This window comes from Stigmatopora argus, chromosome 20 (genome assembly GCF_051989625.1).
Source record: "Stigmatopora argus isolate UIUO_Sarg chromosome 20, RoL_Sarg_1.0, whole genome shotgun sequence".
Classification (NCBI taxonomy): Eukaryota; Metazoa; Chordata; class Actinopteri; order Syngnathiformes; family Syngnathidae; genus Stigmatopora; species Stigmatopora argus.
Window position 1 is genome coordinate 5,287,621 of NC_135406.1, and position 16,780 is coordinate 5,304,400.

The 16,780-nt window shown below is 38.7% G+C and overlaps 1 protein-coding gene across 11 annotated transcripts in view; it reads left to right on the top strand.

The window, feature by feature from the left end:
- Positions 1 to 16,780, top strand: part of nrxn2b (neurexin 2b) — a 390,097-nt gene that overhangs the window by 218,345 nt on the left and 154,972 nt on the right. For all 11 annotated transcript variants that reach the window (XM_077589547.1, XM_077589542.1, XM_077589551.1 and 8 more), the window contains one exon: positions 310 to 429. In XM_077589547.1, coding sequence (XP_077445673.1) covers positions 310 to 429 — 120 coding nt within the window. The remainder of the gene's footprint in view (positions 1 to 309; positions 430 to 16,780) is intronic.

Here is a 16,780-nt window from a genome sequence, read left to right on the forward strand (position 1 = left end):
GAAATCGGAGTACCCGGAGAAAACCCATGCAAGCTCGAGAGAACAAACGCCACACAGTGAGCACCAACCTGGGATCGAACCCTCGACCCCAGAACTGTGAGGCCAACGTTGTATTGTTTTATAGCTCTGTTGTCCTTTGCCATTTTGATCTCACACACCCACACATCCACATACACACCCTGATAAATACCAAAGCACAGCCCCTGCACATTTTGTTCTTGAAATAATAGTCCTAAACTGTCAGCTTCCCAATTATCTTCAGTCCAAGCTTGATTTTCTTGCACACCAACCAGAACTTCTCTGTTTCAGGACCAAGTACCACCTGTACGGAGGACTCATGCTACCATCAAGGGGTTTGTCTCCAACAGTGGGAGGGCTTCACCTGCGACTGCACCATGACGTCCTATGGAGGCTCATTTTGTAATGACCGTAAGTCAAGCTCTTTTTTTCTACTTGATTATTGTCAACAAATGAGCTGCAGGAAATGCTCATTGACTTCAGTCACGTTCAATTACCGTAATTCCCCCACTATAAGGCGAACCTTCGATGAATGAAAATTGTAGTGGTAGTAGTAGTGGTAATGGTAGTAGTGGTAGCAGTTGTTGCAGTTGTAGTTGTTGATGATGTTGTAGATGTAGTAGTACTAGGAGATGTTGTAGTAGTAGTAGGAGATGTTGTAGTAGTAGTGGGAGATGTTGTAGTAGTAGTAGGAGATGTAGTAGTAGTAGGAGATGTTGTAGTAGTAGTAGGAGATGTTGTAGTAGTAGTAGGAGATGTTGTAGTAGTAGTAGGAGATGTTGTAGTAGTACTAGGAGATGTTGTAGTAGTACTAGGAGATGTTGTAGTAGTACTAGGAGATGTAGTAGTAGTACTAGGAGATGTAGTAGTAGTACTAGGAGATGTAGTAGTAGTAGTAGTACGTTCTGTAGTAGTAGTACTTGCAGATGTAGTAGTAGTACTTGCAGATGTAGTAGTAGTAGTAGTAGTACTTGCAGTTGTAGTAGTAGTAGTAGTACTTGCAGATGTAGTAGTAGTACTTGCAGATGTAGTAGTAGTAGTAGTAGTAGTACTTGCAGTTGTTGTAGTAGTAGTAGTACTTGCAGTTGTTGTAGTAGTAGTAGTACTTGCAGTTGTAGTAGTAGTTGTTGCAGTTGTAGTAGTAGTAGTACTTGCAGTTGTAGTAGTAGTTGCAGTTGTTGTTGTAGTAGTAGTTGCAGTTGTTGTTGTAGTAGTAGTAGTACTTGCTGTAGTAGTAGTAGTAGTAGTAGTAGTAGTTGCAGTTGTAGGAGTAGTAGTAGTAGTAGTACTTGCAGTTGTAGGAGTAGTAGTAGTAGTAGTACTTGCAGTTGTAGGAGTAGTAGAAGTACTTGCAGTTGTAGTAGTAGTAGTATTTGCAGTTGTAGTAGTAGATGTAGTAGTTGGGAGATGTTACACAAACTAGATGGAGCTGTGCTAAAAGGATTTTCATACAATGTTCAATCAATATTGGTCCATATTTAAGACGCTGCGGATTATAAGGCACTTATGAGAAAATTGAAGTCATTTAGTTGTGCCTTATAGTGCGGGAAATACGTTAATTTCCTTTAGTAGTTCGTTCAAAACAATCAAAATGAAAGGAAATGCAGCTGCAAGCTCATTTATTGCCTTTTAGAAAAGGTTTTATTTTACTTGACGAGCACATGTAGATATCATATATGTTACAATTCATGCTGTGCCAGGTTTTTCAACTACATGAATTTCTATAGCAAATAATTGAACCCAGTGTTAGATTTTCTACATGCATATTTTGCTGCTTTTTCGGCTTACGTTGGCGCCCGTCTTTTCCCTTTTTTTGAAGGATAGTCATATCTGCAGTTTTTCGTTTTTTGGGGGGCGTCCTTTCGGCCATTTTAAACCCCTCCAAGGCATATTTCATCCACTTGACCTCAAATGCGGCCCGGGTTAAGCCGCCTCCTTGTTCTCGTGATAGACCCTTTCTTCTTGCCCCTTTTTCTACTAATTGTATCTGAGCCCACCTGGAGTTTGTCCTCTAAAAACCAAGGTAAGGTTTTCAATGCAGTGCGCGTTTTTCTGCGACATATTTTGGATGCTCAATCGCCTCATTTGACTTTGGCGAAAGCCATATTTGCACTCTGGTATTCAATCTTAAATCACTTTGCTGTTGGTCTCACTGCAGGCGAACACAGCCGCTCGCGGTTATGATTTAATAAACACTGTTGTAGCGTGCGGAAATAGTGGCGGTTTGTGAGCGGAGAAGCATGGGCTACACAAATAAATCCCAGAAACTCCCTTGCAAAAACGATCAGCGGATGAGACGTTCTGTCGAATGAAAAAGTCAGAGTAAATGCGAGTACGGTAATCCCTCGAATATCGCGGTTAATGTAGACAGACATGGTTGCGGTAAACGAAAAACCGCAAAGTAAGTTCACCCCCATTATTACTACCATAATACCGCTAATACGAGTATATACTACTTCTCGTTGGTAAGTGGACGTGCGTTATCCTATTGTGAGGACATTTGTGTGCATCATTTTCGGACTATTTTGAAGGGAATACAAAAGCAAACAATCCTCGATAGGTTGCGTATGAATGTCAGGATGGAGGCGGGGCCAATAGAGCCAACCCGGGAGAAGAAAGGTATCAAAATTTAAAACAAAATTAGAATTAAGTTTAGTGTAAGGTTAGATTAAATTTGTTTTTGAGTGAGTCTGCATCAAAATCCAAGTTTATTTAAATTTGTTCATGTTACGTTACAAGCGTGTTGCCGTGCAAAAGTCTAATTTTAGTACTATTAAACACATTTTGGTAATATTAAACCACTAGTTATTTGTTACTTTGTTAATAGATGGCGAATTAGAACAAATAAAAATATTTAATATCCTGTGTTTGGTGTTTTTTTAGAGGGTTGGAACAAATTAATTTGTTTTTAATTCATTTCTATGGGAAACTTTCATTTGAGTTAAAATAAAATCGACATACGAGCTCAGTCCCGCAACACATTAAGCTCGTATCTCGAGATACCCACAATTATCAAAAAGCGTATATTTACAAAATATTATAAGCCTATATTATAAGGCTATAAGCCTATCAAATGACTTAAATATATTGATATCTAACTATAATGTGTGTATATATATATATGTATGTATGTGTATATATATATATATATATATATATATATATATATATATATATATATATATATATATATATATATATATATATATATATATATGTATATGTATGTATGTGTATATATATATATATATATATATATATATATATATATATATATATATATATATATATATACACATACATACATATATATATATATATATATATATATATATATATATATATATATATATATATATATATATATATATATATTCGAGCGATTACTGTAAACTGTATGTATGTCTATATAGTAGGAGAGTAATGTTAAAACTTCTAAAATAATTTTCCAACTTCTGGTTGTCCTACACAATATTTCATTCATACGCATTGATGAGCTTCCTTTGATAAATTCGGCACGTCAGAAAAACGATTAAACGCAATTTTATGCCACCATTTGTTTCACTCCGGCGCTGTTTTTGCTGTTATTGACGCCACAACCAATGATATATGAGCACAGATTTTAGCTTAGCTTGGAGGGGTTTGTCATTTTTTTTATGCAACAGAATGACAATTTGTGCTGTTTTATTTATTATTTAGCATTATTTATCCAAGTAAGAAAATTGCATTTATTCTCTTGACTTGGTAGAATAAAACAAAGTGCAGGGCGCTTCATCATTAAAATATCAGCTTTGATACCTGCGCAATGTGTATCTCATGCTATTATTGCACCCAGAAATTTTTGCTACGGACATATTTCCTGCTTGTACTGCTCACGTGACTTCCTTTTTGAATTGATAATCCTTATGATATTGACCCAAATAATGTGCAATCATCAGACAAGCCTTTTGGTCCATACAGTATCTCAGAAATACCACCTGAGATGATTTTCCTTTCGAAATTACACATTAGTACTCCCTATTAAAACCATGAATATGGAGGTAAAAATTGTGAATCAGGGGGCATCTTATACTAGAGAAAAATATAAAAATCAACGATTTTTAGGGCAATTTTAAGAGCATGGCTTATACGCGAATGTGGCTAATATGCGAGAAAATATGATAATTAATAAACCTTCAACGTAACACATTTTACTCCTATCAAAACCATGAATATGGAAGGGAAAATTGTGATTCAGGTGGCGTCTTATACGAGACAAATTGTCAAATTCAACGATTTGAAGGCAATTTTAATGGTACGGCTTATACGCGAATGCGGCTATTATGCGATAAAATATGATAATTAATAAACCTTCAACGTAACACATTTGTACTCCCTTTTAAAACCATGAATATGGAAGTGAAAATTGTGATTCAGGTGGCGTCTTATACGAGACAAATTGTCAAATTCAACGATTTGAAGGCAATTTTAATGGTACGGCTTATACGCGAATGCGGCTATTATGCGAGAAAATATGATAATTAATAAACCTTCAACGTAACACATTTGTACTCCCTATTAAAACCATGAATATGGAAGTGAGAATTGTGATTCAGGTGGCGTCTTATACGAGACAAATTGTCAAATTCAACGATTTGAAGGCAATTTTAATGGTACGGCTTATACGCGAATGCGGCTATTATGCGAGAAAATATGATAATTAATAAACCTTCAACGTAACACATTTGTACTCCCTATTAAAACCATGAACATGGAAGTGAAAATTGTGATTCAGGTGGCATCTTATACGAGACAAATTGTCAAATTCAACGATTTGAAGGCAATTTTAAGGGTACGGCTTATACGCGAATGCGGCTAATATGCGAAAAAATATGATAATTAATTAACTATTAACGTAACACATTTGTACTCCCTATTAAAACCATGAATATGGAAGTGAAAATTGTGATTCAGGTGGCGTCTTATACGAGACAAATTGTCAAATTCAACGATTTGAAGGCTATTTTAAGGGTACGGCTTATATGCGAATGCGGCTAATATGCGAGAAAATATGATAATTAATAAACCTTCAACGTAATACATTTGTACTCCTATTAAAACCATGAATATGGAAGTGAAAATTGTGATTCAGGTGGCGTCTTATATGAGACAAATTGTCAAATTCAACGATTTGAAGGCAATTTTAAGGGTACGGCTTATACGTGAATGCGGCTAATATGCGAGAAAAATATGATAATTAATAAACTATTAACGTAACACATTTGTACTCCCTATTAAAACCATGAATATGGAAGTGAAAATTGTGATTCAGGTGGCGTCTTATACGAGACAAATTGTCAAATTCAACGATTTGAAGGCAATTTTAAGGGTGCGGCTTATACGCAAATGCGGCTAATATGCGAGAAAATACGGTAACTGTTTTTTGAAATTCATATTAAAAGCATATTTCTTGGAGTAAACCCTAATTCCTTAGTTCTCTCTGGACATAATCAGAATGATCAATAATTCATGCTAATTCTTAGCAATGAGTCATATTTAAGGTTGGCGTAGCATTTCTTTTTTTAAATATATATAGATATATCCATGGAATCACAGTTTCTCCGATATTTTGTGCTTGTTAAAACTCTCTTCTGCCCCGCGCCGAGACCAGTAATGGATTTTCCGTAGCGTGAGCACAGCGGCGCCAAGGCGGGCGTGAACACGGAGGCCAATGAGGTGATAAATGGTAGCTTTCCAACAGGGCGATAATCTTTCATTCCCCATCGCGGAGCCGTTCTAATAGATTCCTCCGCCAAAGCCCGGTGGAATTCCGCGCGTCCTTGTTGCCGTTCGAGTGCCCTGGGAAGGATTTCATTGGGTTTTAAGTCTCACAGACGGAATTATACGACCTTACCCTCCCTCGCCGCGGGGACGTGAGACGATAAATGACGTGGGAGTCGCTAGCCGCCGATCAAACGCGTGTCCACATCCGCCTTTACGGTACGACTGCCACGCGGCGTGGACTGGCGAGCATCTGAGGAAGTCATATGAGGGGGAAAAACAAAGCTATTTTGAAAAATTTTCGTCCTCATCCATCATGGGAATGTTCAACTGGAATATAAAAGTGTAGGCAGACTCTTTCAGACCCGCCCCCCCTGGACCACTTCCAGTCTAACACAACAGGGATGAGGGTTTTCTTTTATATGCTGCATTTTATGGCTATATTATGATGTTTGAGTGCCGTTCCCCGTGCACATTTGATTAACGCGTTGAGTTGTTCACGGTTGGGGGGCGGGGTTATAGGTTCCAGAAGTAGTTCCTCTAATGCGGTAACCAGTAGTCATTTTTTTTGCATACAATAGTACCTCTACATACAAATTTTTCAGGTTACGAAACCCTTTCATATGCAAATGACTGTTCCAATACAGTCGTACCTTGACATAAGAGTGGCCCGACATACGAGCAATTTGAGATACGAGTAAAATTTCGGGCAAATATTTATCTTGAGATACGGGACAAATGTTGATATACGAGCAGACAACGGACGCGAGAGGCCGCTCATAAGAACATCATGGCCACTGTCGCTCTCCCCACAACTCCCTCCTGTTGCATTTTTTCAGTGTTTTTTTTTCCCGGTTAGTCAGTGCGAATGGCGGAGCCTGTTCGCTAATACGAGAGGCGTATATCCTATTGTGAGGATATTTGTGTGCATAATTTTTCGGACTATTTTGAAGGGAAGACAAAAGCAAACAACCCTCAATAGGTTGCATCTGAAAGTCAGGGTGGAGGCGGGGCCAATAGAGCCAACCCGCGAGAAGAATGGTATCAAAATTTCAAACTAAATTAGAATTAAGTTTAGTGCAATGTTAGATTAAACTTATTTTTGAGTGTGTCTGCATCGTAATCCAAGTTCATTTAAATTTGTTTGTTATGTTACAATAGCGTTGCCGTGCAAAAAGATCAATAGAGTTCTTCTAGTGTTATTTTATTTTGAAATTGCCACACAAGCGTTCCGTCCTGCTTGACATTCTCCCACTAACAACTCTCCATGCTTTATTTTTAGTTGTTTTGAGTGTGGTTAAAGCAATTTTTCTCATTATTTACTGGTGCGATGGAAAAATATATAAAGCTAAGTTGTTTTGAATTCATAATTTGATGTTATTTTTATGTGCGTGTTTGTGTGCTAATGTTAGCTTCGTCCTTGCACTCATGCACCTTCACGAATAGAAAATTGTAATACTTTAATACTTAATTTTTTTACTATGTTTTAGGTTTATCACATCTTTCACACAAAACTGGGACAGTTTGACCATATTTATATGGTATATTTACTTTGTAATACTGCCCTATTTACAAAAAATGAAGTTTTAGAACCAATAAATTTTGTAAGTAGAGGTACCCTTGTATATTTACTTTGTAATATTGCCCTATTTACCAAAAAATGAAGTTTTCAAACCAATTAATTTCGTAAGTAGAGGTACCCCCTCTATATTTACTTTGTAATACTGCCCTATTTACAAAAAATGAGGTTTTAGAACCAATTAATTTTGTAAGTAGAGGCACCCCTGTATATTTACTTTGTAATACTGCCCTATTTACCAAAAAATGAAGTTTTAGAACCAATAAATTTTGTAAGAAGAGGTACCCTTGTATATTTACTTTGTAATACTGCCCTATTTACAAAAAAAAAAACGTTTTGGAACCAATAAATGTTGCAAGTAGAGGTACCCTTGTATATTTACTTTGGAATACTGCCCTATTTACCAAAAAATGAAGTTTTAGAATCAATTAATTTAGTAAGTAGAGGTAGCCCTGTATATTTACTTTGTAATACTGCCCTATTTACACAAAAATGAAGTTTTAGAATCAATTAATTTAGTAAGTAGAGGTACCCTTGTATATTTACTTTGGAATACTGCCCAATTTACCAAAAAAAGAAGTTTTAGAACCAATTGATTTCGTAAGTAGAGGTACCCCTGTATATATTCTCTTTGTGCTAAGCGCTATTCACGTTTTACATCTCTGTAGCTTTCTTTGTCTGGATATCCGAGACAAACATGCGTGAGTGGAAAATGTTCTCTCATGGCTCTCACAGCAGAGCCGCCATTATCGACAGAAGCACCATCTTCTTCTCGATCAATAGTCCGGTTCTGTCCCTTTCTCTTGTTTCCTCGAATGTCTGCCTTACTCTTATGTTCTTTGCCTGCGGTATATGCAGTACAGATTTTTCTTTTTTTGATTAAACACCATGTTGGAGGAGGAACGAGAGGACAGATTAGGATGTGACGGGGCAGGGTGGACAAACGGTGATAAAGATTATTTTCCTGAGTTGTAAAGGCTACGTCGAAAGCAAGAAGACTTAAAAAAATGCTAAGAGTTAGCTTGTCAAACACTCACCATGTCAAAAATTCAGTTTTTTTTTACCGCTAGCGCCTGAAGGCTGCTAAAATAAAATACCATATTTTCTCGCATATAAGCCGTATTTGTAACAAATAAAAAATGATGACTGAATCAAGGATAGGTGTACAAATTATATTTGACTAAACCTGCCTTGATGACTGCGTAATGTGTATCTCATGCTATTATTTCATCCAGAGACTCGAACACACAATTTTTTTGCCAAGAGATATGAAACACATTTGAATTTTTTTTCAGAGCGTAAGAAATGAGAATGGATTTATTATTACCGTATTTTCTCGCGTATACACCGTATTTGTCGCTAAATAAAATGATGACTGAATGAAGGGTATGGCTTATATGCGCACAAATTAGACTTCACATGCACGAAACTACAAGGTGACAAAAATAAAACGCCATAACACAAGATAATGTGGCCGATACAGTGATTTATTTCAAAATAGAGAAAAAATAAACAGATTAAATGCTAAACAAATTTTATTTTGACATCTATGAATGAAATTCAAGACAAAAATCAACTGTATCTTGCATAAAAATATGAAAAAACTCACTTGTGCCTGCCTTTGCTCGCTTAAGACGCTGCCATCTTACCTAGGGATGACAAACCTAACCACTATTTACTACACTTCCTGGTTGTACTGCTCACTTGACTTCCTTTTTCATTTCGTCCATCCTTTCGGAAATCCAGCAGACGATCCTTTCAATTCATACAGTGTCTCAGAAATACCTTGTGCGATTATTTTTCTTAAGATTTTCCCTTCAAAGTAACACATTTGTACTCCCTATTAAAACCATGAATATGGAAGTGAAAATTGTGATTGCGTCTTGTACGAGACAAATTGTAAAATTCAACGAATTGAAGGCAATTTTAAGTATACGGCTTATACGTGGAAGCGGTAAAAACGGTAAATATTCATTTTCTAAAAATCATTCTTTCCCCGGGATACTTTTTAATTGTGGAGTCCATATTGTTGCATGTTTCGCTATTGTGTGTGAAAACCTAAAAGACTTCCTGGAAGGCTTTTTTTTTTGTAATCGTTCCTAGAAGTAGTTGAGTGGCAACCTGACGTCAGTAAATTATTAATAATTGTCTTAAGGGGGACTTGTATTTATTGGTTTTGGTTGCTGTAGGTCACAGAAGGATTATTTGCAAAGATAAAATTTGGTCAATGAAAATGGTGACGGCAGTAAATAACACATTAGAGAAAAAAAATATCGATTGCACACATTTCCTCCCTAATATTGCCGGCCAATGTCCAGTGAGTGATGCTAAAGTGCGCAATGGCTATTGGCCACTCTTTGGAAACACTTTAAAAGCACTCCGATAGCATTGGCCTTGTGGAAAATGTCTATCCGCACAGGCTAAAAATTTGAGCGTTCATTCGCACGCGGCGTATTCGATTCAACTGCTTTGAAAATGATCTTTCGCTATCGTTGACTTTACAAGTGTTTCCCGTTACTGTCCAGCGAATCAGCAATCTTTGAATTATGCAGGAAGTTGGTGAGCGGGCCTCGTGAAAGGCTACGATTGAACGCAAATGAAGATGGTTTAGCCTGGTGGGTACAGGTTGACTTTGACATTGAAAGAAACACTAGAAAGGGGTGTGTGCGGCGATATCAGATAAATAAATAGATAATTATGAATAATAAATATGCCTCGGTGCTTTAGCATTGAGTTTGATCACTCTTTCTGGCAACGCTTTATTCGGAGAGGCGGGATCAGTCGTTGGGTTTAGTGTTCAGACTGAACCGGGGTTGTCAAACGAGTCGCCCATGGGCCCTAATTAGCCCGCTAGGTCACAGGTGTCAAAGTGGCGGCCTAGGGGCCAAATCCGGCCCGCCGCATCATTTTGTGCGGCCCGAGAAAGTAAATCATGAGTGCCGACTTTCTGTTTTAGGATCAAATTAAAATGAAGAGTATAGATGTATATTACATTTCCTGATTTTCCCCCTTTTAAATCAATAATTGTAATTTTTTAATGATTTTTTTCTGTGTTTTTAGTTCAAACATCATTTTGTAAAATCTAAAAATATATAAAAAAGTGAAAATAAACATTGTTTTTGATCTATAAAAAACTGAATATTCAAGGCTTTTGATTCAGTTCTTTTAATCCATTTATTAAAAAAAATCTAAATATTATATCTAAAATGGTCCGGTCCACATGAAATCGAGTTGACGTTAGTGGCCCGCGAACCAACCCAAGTCTCACACCCTTGCGCTAGGTGTTTCGCCTAATTTTTTTCATAATTAAATTCCTTTCCACCCAGCATGTTTTGGGGTTCTGGGAGGAAACCGAGGCACCCGAAGAACACCCACGCAAGCCTAGGGGACCTGGAATCGAATGAATATGCTTTCCTTTTCTCTGCAAAACTAGATTATTTTGAGTTGTGCCATCAAGTGCGTGCGCTACTGCATTTTGCCATTTTTTTTATCCATAATCACATTTGTTTATTCGACACCTGCTATCGAAACAGCACCATTGATGTTGTTCTATAGTTTTGGAGACGTTCAGCGCCAATTCTATGGACTCGACAACAAACAGATCATCAATATGGAGTAATGATAAATGAATAATTGATAAATAGTAATAGATAAGTGGTCAACATAATAACTAAGTAGTATAAGTAGTAGTAATACGTTTAGATAAGGTCCTAGGTGCAGAATTCGAGTTGAGTATGGTGACAGATCTTGGGAAGAAACTGTCCTTGAGTCTGTTTGTCTTGGCTGTTATGGCTCTGTAGCGCCTTCTAGAGGGCAGCAGGTTGACGTGGTGGAAGCTGGGATGCGTATTGTCTTTTTTAATGCTCTCCGTCCTTCTAAGGCAGGGGTCGGGAACCTTTTTGACAGAGAGAGCCATAAACAATTCATATTTTCTAATGTTATTTCTTGAGAGCCATTCTCAGAATTGAAAAGTAAAAATACATGAAAAGTGTGGGTTTTTTTGTCATTTCACCACTTTTAAAGTACAAAAAGTCTCTGAATTCTTTTGACAACATTGTTATGCTGTTGCTAATCAATCAGTATCAATGAGATTATGCATGCAGAAGAGTAATAAAACACAAAATTATGATTAAAGTGGTGGTAGAGGTAGTGTCAACGCCACAGTGACGCTCATATTAGTGCGTTCGGGACTCAGCTCTCTCACCTGTGATTTCCATTTTTTACCTCACAGGTTGGTGGAGAGCCATACGCACCCATGGAAAGAGCCACATATGGCTCCCGAGCCATAGGTTCCCTACCACTGACATAGAACATGGAACATAGGATAGAACATAGAACATAGGATAGAACATAGAACATAGGATAGAACATAGAACATAGGATAGAACATAGAACATAGGATAGAACATAGAACATAAGGTAGAACATAGAGCATAGACATAGAACGAGAGCCATACGCACCCATGAAAAGAGCCACATATGGCTCCCGAGCCATAGGTTCCCTACCACTGACATAGAACATAGAACATAGGATAGAACATAGAACATAGGATAGAACATAGAACATAGGATAGAACATAGAACATAGGATAGAACATAGAACATAAGGTAGAACATAGAGCATAGACATAGAACGAGAGCCATACGCACCCATGAAAAGAGCCACATATGGCTCCCGAGCCATAGGTTCCCTACCACTGACATAGAACATAGAACATAGAACATAGGATAGAACATAGAACATAGGATAGAACATAGAACATAAGGTAGAACATAGAGCATAGACATAGAACGAGAGCCATACGCACCCATGAAAAGAGCCACATATGGCTCCCGAGCCATAGGTTCCCTACCACTGACATAGAACATAGAACATAGGATAGAACATAGAACATAGGATAGAACATAGAACATAAGGTAGAACATAGAGCATAGACATAGAACGAGAGCCATACGCACCCATGAAAAGAGCCACATATGGCTCCCGAGCCATAGGTTCCCTACCACTGACATAGAACATAGAACATAGGATAGAACATAGAACATAGGATAGAACATAGGATAGAACATAGGATAGAACATAGAACATAGGATAGAACATAGAACATAAGGTAGAACATAGACATAGAACGAGAGCCATACGCACCCATGAAAAGAGCCACATATGGCTCCCGAGCCATAGGTTCCCTACCCCTGTTCTAAGGCATCGAGATTTGTAGAGCCTGACAGGGTAGGAAGGGGGAAGTTGATGATCTTTTTGGCTTTGTTGATCACCTTCTGCAGTCCTTTTTTGTTTTGGCATTTTGACTGGGAGGGATTCATTCACCCCTTCCCAGTTGAAGTGGATTGGACAATTTGCGGGTGAGTACGTTCACTTTTGGGCCAAAATTTAACTGGTCCAGGGATGGAGTTGGCATGAATGTGGCCCGCAAACTAAACTGAGTTTGACACCCTTGGACTAAACAAAAGCGGGGCCAGATGGCGCACCGGCGAAAAAGCGGCAAAAGGGGCGGCGAGGTATGTTGCTTGGCAACCCTCGCCGCCCTCGCCGCTTCCCATGAGGCTCACTCGGGCGGCAACGTTGCAGTTTCGGGTTCCGTCGGTGAGATCGCGACGCTACGACCTGAGGTGAATCCCTGGCTATGTTGACTCTGTGTCTGGAATGATAAAGATGGTGTTAAGGGGGGGGGGGGACGCTTCTTCGAGGCGAAACCTGACAGGGGGACACCGTGATGGGCTGTACAATAATGTGCTCGACAGAAGAGATGGAAGCGTAACAGAGCGAGGGGAAAGGGGGGGAAATGGACTGTCAATACATGCCCCAACCTGAGAAAATGTCAGGTGAGGCAGGCAGATTGAGAGGCACTTGACGGCGCTCTTCACGCCGTCCTGCCTTCGAGATCGATCGAGAATAGCCCTCGGTCATCGCCGCTTCAAAGTCGTGTAAAAAAAATGCAAGGCGGTTGTTAGAAAACGACCTTTAGGAACCGCAAACGCGACGCCGAGAGGAACTTTGGCCGTACGCCATGTTATGCCGCTGTCAATACGTGACTAAGGTGGACGCTATCCATCACTTAAGTGCGCTTGGATTCCATTTTTTAGGCGTAAAATGTCCCGCCCATACCTCTTTTTTGCGTCTTTTCCCTCCGCCGTGATTGACGGCCGACATTGTGCGTTGGCTTGGAATCACACTCTAATTGCTTTTTAATATGGTTACAAATGTGAAATGACTTTGTCCCATTAAATTAGACAAACAATAGCGTGAGAGGCGACAAAAGACTGCTGACAAAACTAAAGCAGAGGAGAGTAATTACAAAAGCTTGTCACACTCATTTGAACGCGTCAAGTGGCGAGCGTTTCACCATTTTGCCACTTCTGTAATCCAATCAGGCTTTTCATGCTGCGTACCGCATATTTACTCAAGTCAACTTCGTTTGTAGTACACAAAAGCAATCACTTTGTCGGCATTTATAAAAAACATGAAATAAAATAAGATAATACTGTCATATTGCTGTAATAATAAATACTAACCTGAATAACATTTACCGGTAGGACCACAAAAATGTACAGTACCATTAAGAAGGGTAATGTACAGTTTAGAGTACCGTATTTATTCTAGTATAACGCGCACCCATAATTTGTGACTAAAAATTGATATACATTTTTTTTTCAGTTTTTATCTGGAATGCACCGGTTCTGGTAACTGGCATTTATTCACAACATATGGTACGGAAACCTGGTAAAACAAACCATTATGAACACAATTCTCAAATTTAATTTACATTTTTCAATCCTTAGTCAAATTCATCATCATAATATTTTAAAAAAAATACCCTATAAACTTGCCAAAGGTTATTTGGAGAGGACTGGCTTTTGTAAAAGACGGTAAATTACCAACATCTGACAGGTTTTTATGTTTCCTATGCGTAACGCCTTTGGAGGGGACTTTTTCACCAGCAGATGGCAGTGTTTCACTGGGATTCGTGTATAACGCGCACTTTGCTTCAGTTTTTTTGGTACAACATTTTGCGCGTTATATTCGAATAAATACATTTGATAAGTGTATGGGAGGTTTAAATATTGGGGGAGGGAATAATAATGGTGTTTTGGGAAATTCACTTAATACAGGTGGTTATGGGATGGATGAACTGCGAAAATTGAGGGAATACTGTAAATACAAACACACAGATTTTACGTTATTTTGGGAAACATATACCAGAGGATGTTTGAAGTTATATTTTTTTATTTGATGACACTAGAGCATGTGTCAAAGTGGTGGCCCGGGGGCCAAATCTGGCCCGCCACATCATTTTGTGTGGCCCGGGAAAGTAAATCCTGAGTGCCGACTTTCTATTTTAGGATCAAATTGAAATGAAGAGTATAGATGTAAATTAAATTTCCTGATTTTCCCCCTTTTAAATCAATAATTGTAATTTTTTAATCATTTTTTCCTGTGTTTTTAGTTCAAAAATCATTTGGTAAAATCTAAAAATATATTTATAAAAAGCTAAAATAAACATTGTTTTAGATCTATAAAAAACTGAATTTTCAGGGCTTTTAATCCTGTTCTTTTAATCCATTTATAAATAAAAAAATCTAAATATTATATCTAAAATGGTCCGGCCCACGTGAAATCAAATTGACGTTAAAGCTGCCCGCGAACCAACCCGAGTCTGACACCCTTGCTCAAGAGATAATCTGTTCAGAATATTTGTTGATGCTAAAATGAATGAAAAAGCTACAAACACATCTCACAGTTAGCATAAAGCTTTGCGGTCATTTAACCCTTGGTTGCGATGTATTAAGTCCCAATTTACATAGAAAATGTGACTTTTGACATGGAAAAATAGGTTCCCTAATTGACAACGGATGACTCGGAACGGGCACTCGGTGCCTGGAGGTGATTCGCTACTCGTATTTCGGGGCCTTGTATGTTGTCGGGGCGCAGGTAAAGCATTGATTGCATGCTAATTAGGCTGTCAGAGAGTAAACAAGACGAGCGTGAGAGAGGGAGATGCAGAGAACGCGAGGGCACTGAACAATTTGCGCCCAGTTGAAGGAAGACCTTCCGTGTTGCATTCCGGATTCTCCTATTCCTCGCTAGGAATACTAATCAAATCCGGCGATGCCATGTGCAACTAAATGGTTCGATGTTCTTCTCTCATGTTCAGAGTTGCCATTTTTCCCAGATTACCGTTGCGTATGTTATTGTTTTTTTCCTGATTAGTTAAAAATCAGTTTAACGACAAGTCACACAAAGTTTGATGCCGAAAAATGACTCAGCTTATTGTAGAGAAGTCACTGAGTATTGTTGGCTTTTACTCATTTGAGTACTCAGAAGAACCGTCACCATGAAGCTGTCATGGCTCATTTCTTTTAATCAGACAAAACAGTTTGGGCATAGATAAACATATCTGTATTAGTATGGTAATTTGATGAGTCATTCCAGCGAGTATAAGACGACTTCTGGTCACAAAGCTCAGGCTCCCTTCTCTCATTTCCTCTCCTCTGCTTTAGATCAATGCTTTCCACTAGCTAAACCTTTACTATCGACTTTTTGGGTGTAACCCAACACCGTTTCACTCACATTTTCTTTTTTACTGGAGATGGTGTGACTGAGTCGATAATCTGCGAAAAACCCAACGGAATCTACATGGACTTGAAAGCCAAACTAGCATCTGAAAAAGACACCAGCCAAACCGTTCAAAGCGTGTCGTGGCTGGTTCAATCATTTTAAAAAATGAACTGGGATATGCTAGGTTCTGAGGCAAGGAGAAGCAGGAAGTTCTTTACTCGAAAGCCACAGTGGATTACATTAACATCTTTGCATCGGTTATCTCACAACAAGGTTTAAATTTAGTGTAACGTAAGATTTAAGTGTGTATAGGAATCTAACTGCATTTAAGTTGAATTTAAAGTTTATGTTATGAGCGCATCCGTCAAGTGTCGTGACCAGACGTTTCGTCAAAAGACGTTTGGTTCCCGGGCGTTTGGTCCCCGGACGTTTGGTCGAACGGACGTTTGGTCGACCGGACGTTTGGTCGAACGGACGTTTGGTCGACCGGACGTTTGGTCGAACGGACGTTTGGTCGAACGGACGTTTGGTCGACCGGACGTTTGGTCGACCGGACGTTTGGTCGAACGGACGTTTGGTCGAACGGACGTTTGGTCGAACGGACGTTTGGTCGAACGGACGTTTGGTCGAACGGACGTTTGGTCGCCGGGTTCGCTCGCTGTCAAATTATGACAGAGTTTACTGTTGATATTTTGATATTAGATATTTAGATATTAAACTCACTCTCTCTCATGATTATAATTTTGAGAGCTGGTTTCAACAATAACAACCCGGCGACCAAACGTCCGGTCGACCAAACGTCCGGGGGACCAAACGTCCGGGGGACCAAACGTCCGGTCGACCAAACG